Source organism: Verticillium alfalfae, genomic scaffold (genome assembly GCF_000150825.1).
Source record: "Verticillium alfalfae VaMs.102 supercont1.5 genomic scaffold, whole genome shotgun sequence".
Classification (NCBI taxonomy): Eukaryota; Fungi; Ascomycota; class Sordariomycetes; order Glomerellales; family Plectosphaerellaceae; genus Verticillium; species Verticillium alfalfae.
Genome location: NW_003315034.1, coordinates 2,031,149 through 2,036,715, shown reverse-complemented (window position 1 = coordinate 2,036,715; position 5,567 = coordinate 2,031,149). Strand labels below are relative to the sequence as shown.

Here is a 5,567-nt window from a genome sequence, read left to right as displayed (position 1 = left end):
TCACACTTCTTCAGCAGCACAACACCGGCAAAGCCGTCGTCGAGGTTCCAAAAGTAGACGCTGCTGACGCCGCCCTCGTAGTACAGCTCGCGGTAGACGTCAAAGGCCTCGTTGGCCTTGACCTCCATGCGGCGGACGCGCTCGCTGGGGATGGCGCCCTCGCCGGCGCCGTCGTTGGCGCCGCCGCCGCTGACGCCGCCGGGCCCGGCCTCGTCGAGCGGCGGGTCAAACTCGTTGCTCCAGGGGGACCGGTGGCTGTCGCCGTCGCGGTTGTAGTCGCAGAGGAGGTAGTCGCGCCCCGTCTGGCGGCAGCGGCGCACGCCGAGGGGCTGGTCGACCGACGAGAGGAGGTCTTCGGTCAGGTCGGGCGCCAGGGAGATGATCGAGCTGAGGTGGGTTGCCGTGTGCTTGGGGTTGAGGCGGCGGAGGAGGTCGCTGGGGGGCGGTATGTTAATGGGACAGCAAGGACAACGGGGAGCAGCAGCAGCAGCAGCAGCAGCAGCAGCAGCAGCAGCAGAAGGGGGAGCTTACAGCGCCGAGTCGAAGGGGTCGGCGGACGCCATCGTGATGATGCGATGTGTGAATGGGCAGAAGACAGCGATTCGAGTCCAATGCCGTTGGTGTGGACCGGGCGAGGGGTGTGGTGCGGTCGTGAATGATGGGAGCTCTCGTCGATTGACGTAGGGTGGTCTGGATTCTGGAGGAGCCGAACAGGCGATGGAGAAGGAGTAGTAGTTGTCGTCCGGGCGTGGCGGGGTAAGTAGCACGAAACGGGTGCTGATCTACCCCAGCCTCGACGCGCGCCGAAGCTCGCCGTAGAGCTTGGGGCCAAGGGGCCTAAGATACCTACCTATCTCCCTGGACACCTCTAGCTTAGGTACCTGCCTACCTGTCTCGCCGGCTTGACTGGATAGCTAGGTACCTGCCTACCAAGATAGGTGCTGTAGGGAGCTTAGTTGCTTAGGATGCCACCCGCCCATTACAGATTCTCGACGACTTTGCATGATGCTGTGTTTGCTTATAATTACAGGTGCCAGGCGCGGGCGGCTGGCTGAAGAGCTCGTGGTCAACACATCGTCCATATCCGCCGACACATCTACCAAGACGAACAGACAGACAGACAAACAAACACAAACACCAATGCTCATTCCAAAAAGAGATACGAACGAATATAGATGCCATCTCACCCCCAGGTCGCCTCGACCACAACGAGCACCAACGCGCTCTGTCACATCCAAAGCCTCACCACCTCGGGCCTCCTGCTACCATAGTCCCCTGCACCACCCCCGAACAAACCAGAAAGCCCCGACTCCAGTCCGCTTTGAACGCCTTGGTGAAGAAAAGAAAACCGCGCTCTCTGAGGGGTCAAGGGAAGAATCAAGAATGGAAGGGAAAAAATTCCCATCCGTCGAGCCTGCTGACCATGCCTGCCGGCCTTGCCAGTGACAACCCCCAACAAAGGGCCCGTGGGGGATAAAATAATAAATACAGCTGAAGAGGACATGGCACGACACTGGCACTCCCAGCACACAGCTCAGCCTTCCCATTAGCTGATGGTCGTGTGGCAGACGAGACACACCAGCGGCTCCGTCCACACCTGGACGCCGCCCGTCACATTGGCCCGCAGGTCCCGTATCTCGACGACATTCTCCGCCACCTTGAGCGTCGCCTCGAACAGGCCCTCGTACGGCCTGGCCGCGCTGGCCTTGCCGCGCTTGGGCACCTTGGTCTTGCGCAGCGAGCCCCGGGCGCCGCCGTGATGGTGCCCACCGTCGGTGTCCCCCTGGCCGCCGCCGCCGCCGCCGCCGCGGCGCGCTGTCTCGCGGCGTCGAGAGCCGCTCCTTGCCCACTGCGGCCGCCTCGGGCGACACGCCCGGCTTGGCGTCGATCGACTGCTGCACCTCGACACCGTTGTCCGGGGGGCTCAGCGGCCGGCCCGTTTCCTGGTCTGGCTTGCTGTCGTCCGTCTCCCCATTCTCCGCTGCGGCGGGTGGTGGTGGCGGCGGCGGCGCAATATAGGGCTGATCGGTACCAAGGACCGCAAAGGTCCGCATGAGGGCGTCGTGTTTGAGGCATTCGTCGTGGAGCCACGTGCTGCAGTTGGGCTGGGAGCACGCGACGAGCGTCTTGTCGGGATTCGCGGGCTGCTTGCACTTGCAGGTCCGATGCACAGACTGGCCTGGTCAGCACGACGAGGAATCCCACGTGCAGGAATGGAGGGGGGCTACATACCGAGAGGCTGAGGGTGCGAACATCGAGCGCTTGTCGCCAGTAGAGGCCGTCTTGGATCTCGTCGTCGTTCTCCTCGAACCACTGCTTGACCTTGGCCTCGGCCGTGACGCTGACGACGTTGATCACGTCCACTGTGCTGCCCGTTAGCCTCGTGGCGCCGTCTACCCCAGCCGAGGGAGGATACGTACTGTGGTTGGACGCGATGAGCTCGTTGACGCCGTGATACGGCTGTCGCCCGGCGCGCGCCACAAACTTGCCATCGTCCTTGGTCTGCACCGGCAGCTCCTCGGGCCAGTACATCCAGTAGATGCGCGCGTAGACGTGGTGCTCGTCCGCCGCGCGGATCTCCAGGATGCGGCCGACCCACTCGTTGGGCATCCTCTGCCGCACGCCGTTCTCGTCAACCTTGACCTGGTTGTTCGTCGGCGACGACATGCCGTTGGAGATGTAGATGAAGCCCTCGCTGAAGTACTTGGCCGAGTTTACTAGCGCCCGTCAGCTGGTTGGTCGCGAACGGCCCGGGGCAGGCGGGACGCGCAAAAGGGAAAAGCAGAGTCAAAACTCACAAACAAAGCTGTTGTATCTCGTCATGGCCATCCACTTGTCCCGCGGCTCGACCCAGTAGCGGAGATCCATATTCTCGTCATTCTTGAACGAGCCGGACGGCGTGAAGGCGAGGGCTGAACCTTGCGATCTCGTCGTCCTCGGTATCGCGCCGCCCGCGCCGCCCAGCTGCTGTGCTTGCTTCCGCCTCTTGGCCGCCTTGGGCGCCTTTGTCTTGATGTCCTCGCTCTCGTATTTCACCTCAAACGGGCACTCGGCCTTTGTGTCCTCGGCGGGCTCGGCCCGGCTGCGCTTCCTGGGGCTCGCCGACATTGTGTGCCGCGTGTCGCGTGTCGCGCTTTTGCTGTGTGCCCTTCCGTGCCGTTGATGCCGCGATGCCGGGGAGGGTGGAGGAATCGAGGGGCGAGAGCTATGCGCGCCTGAGGGGACCCGGTGGTTCGCGCAGCTGAGTAATGAACAATGTTGTCCTTGGCGTCCGTCGTGTGTCTTGATGTGTGATGTTTTTTTTTCCTGAACCCCTTCCCCGCAGAGATCGAAGGTTCTCGTCGCGCGCCACGAAGAAAAAAAGCGTGTCGACCTGATTGTTGACAAAGGCGAGAACGAGACGGAACAAGACGAGACAGAGTGAGTTGGTCGAAGACGAGGGAAGAAGGAAAGATAAATCCGAATGCGCCCGGAATCCCAGGCCGTCCAGCTACGCGATGCAATGGCGCAGGGGCGACTCGGAAACGGCGGCAATCGATTACTGACGAGGAGTGGAATCAATGACCCCGTGGGGATGCGACGCGGACGGAATCGCGGGTTGGGGGTGGCAGGAGGCGAGGCGAGCGGGCGGGTGGTGTTGTTGATGAAAGGTGCAGAGCTTGCATTCTGCTAACTTTCTTGGGCGTGTCTTTTGAGGGGGGCTAAGGTGGTGTGTGGTGAGGGGGGGGGGGTACTCCTGGCGTTTGGGGTCTACCGCCCGGTGTCTGGCGGCTACTGCTCTGCTGCTGTGAGGGTATGCAGGTCCCTAGGCAAGGCAAGGTAACCTTGGATGGATAGGTCTGTCGATTCGCAGGTGTCGTTGAGCAAGATCAAGATCTCCCGAGGTCGAGCGTAGACAGGACAGGCAAAAAAGGAGCAAGGTACAAGGGGAGAGAAGAGGTCAAGCGCTTTGCAGCAGCAGGACCCAGACCGGTGCAGAAGCGCGCGATCGACTTCTCCAGATTGCTGGCCGTCTAAGCGTAACGGGCAACGAAGCGGTCCCTGCTCGAACCAGCCACCCCGAAAAACACAATGTACTGGTAGCGTCCGGGGGGTGGGTCAGAAGAGGAGTGTCACGTGAGCTGTTGGCTGTTGGCTGTGGGCTCTGGGCTGTGGGCTCTGGGCTGTGGGCTCTGGGCTGTGGGCTCTGGGCTGTGGGCTCTGGGCTGTGGGCTCTGGGCTGTGGGCTGCGAGCTGTGAGCTGTGAGCTGTGGCCTGCGAGAGCTGGCGGAGTTGCTAGTCACCCTACCCTGTCTATCCCTTTAGGCCCGAGAACGGTCTCAGGAGCTTGGGAGCCAGGAACCCGGCTCAACCGCCTCCTGGAGAGATTTCTATCGGATATAGCGCGATCAAGCGATGTCATAACCCTCGTCGGCAAGCTGAATTCTGCCGTGGAATCTGAAGCTTCTAGTACGTACCGTCGCGCGTACCTGAGGTCGTTCTCAGGCCTCAAGGGATGAAGGTACCAAACGTAGCACCTCCACGTCATTTCGCGCCTGCAGCCCCCAAGGAGGCAAGGCACCTTACCAGTGACCAGTAGATGTACCTACCTAGGGTACCTACCACCTAGGTACCTTACCTACCTCCCTACCAACGTACTGGTGGCTTCCTAGCCTCCTGCACCCCTGAATCGCGCATCGTGTGCCATGCCTCTCCTCAGCCGGCCCGCGTCTCTCAGCCCCGAACGTGGTTGCCATAGACGAAATTGCTGAAGACGTGGGTTTATCTAGCGTGGCCGTATTCGCTGCGGTTGCATCCGGCGAGAAAGAAACAAGCATAGTACAAACACGAACACAGCGTGAGATTCGTATTGCCATAGATCATTTACATAAAAAGATAGCTAGGTATGTACTAGGTGAATACTATTATCAATCAAGTGTCGCGGTCATCTCCCAACGACCTGGAATGGAGAAGTGCCAAACGCCAACGCTATGCAGTCAACTAATGCAAAAGGCGGCATCCCCAACTCGGGATGGAGAAGGGGACGTGGGAATCAGGAACATCAGTGGCGCCTGTCGTTCTCCTCGTAGTCGTCGTCGTCGTCATCGTACGCGCTGAGGATGGGCCGGTCCTCGCTGCCGCTGTCAGTGTCTGTGCCCGCATCCTCCGACGCCTGCCGCACCTTGAAGCTGTCGATCGTCTCGGCCAGCTTCTCGCCCTCGCGCTTGCCACGATCAACGTTCACAAACCAGATGAGAGGCGCCGGCAGTCCTACGAGCGCCGCCAGGAACCAGAACGCCGGCCGGATGTGCCCCCACCGGTCAATGATGGCGCCGACAATCGCTGGGCCAAACACGCTCGAGCCCTTGTCCGTGATGGCGTACAGCGCGTAGAATGCCGCTTCCGAGCCCGGCGGGATGAGCTCGCCGTACACCGAGCGGCAGTACCCGCTGAGACCGCCGAGGACGAAGCCGTAGACCGCCGCGAGGGGATACATCTCCCACGGCTGCTGCAGGCCGCCGACGCCCCAGGTCTGCACAAACGGGAGGTAGCCCAGGAGTCCGTAGACGGGGATGACCTCAAAGAGC

General features: G+C 61.3%; 3 protein-coding genes across 3 annotated transcripts in view; all 3 read right to left on the bottom strand.

Moving 5' to 3' along the window:
• Positions 1 to 4: 4 nt before the first annotated feature.
• Positions 5 to 598, bottom strand: VDBG_04956 (F-actin-capping protein subunit beta; the record flags this gene model as incomplete). Its single annotated transcript, XM_003005304.1, has 2 exons — positions 5 to 435; positions 532 to 598. Coding segments are annotated over 2 exons (462 nt in total), but the record flags the coding sequence as incomplete, so codon positions are not given.
• Positions 599 to 1,546: 948 nt separating this feature from the next.
• On the bottom strand, positions 1,547 to 3,108 carry VDBG_04955 (conserved hypothetical protein; the record flags this gene model as incomplete). The annotated part of the gene is made up of 5 exons (XM_003005303.1): positions 1,547 to 1,636; positions 1,689 to 2,174; positions 2,233 to 2,363; positions 2,421 to 2,717; positions 2,799 to 3,108. 5 exons carry the CDS (start codon positions 3,106 to 3,108, stop codon positions 1,547 to 1,549), a joined length of 1,314 nt encoding a protein of 437 aa, XP_003005349.1.
• A 1,933-nt stretch (positions 3,109 to 5,041) lies between these two features.
• VDBG_04954 (conserved hypothetical protein) overlaps positions 5,042 to 5,567 on the bottom strand; it is a gene marked incomplete at both ends in the record, with an annotated part of 2,338 nt that continues 1,812 nt past the window's right edge. Inside the window, one exon of the mRNA XM_003005302.1 lies at positions 5,042 to 5,512. Within this exon, the coding sequence (XP_003005348.1) occupies positions 5,042 to 5,512 (471 nt within the window). The remainder of the gene's footprint in view (positions 5,513 to 5,567) is intronic.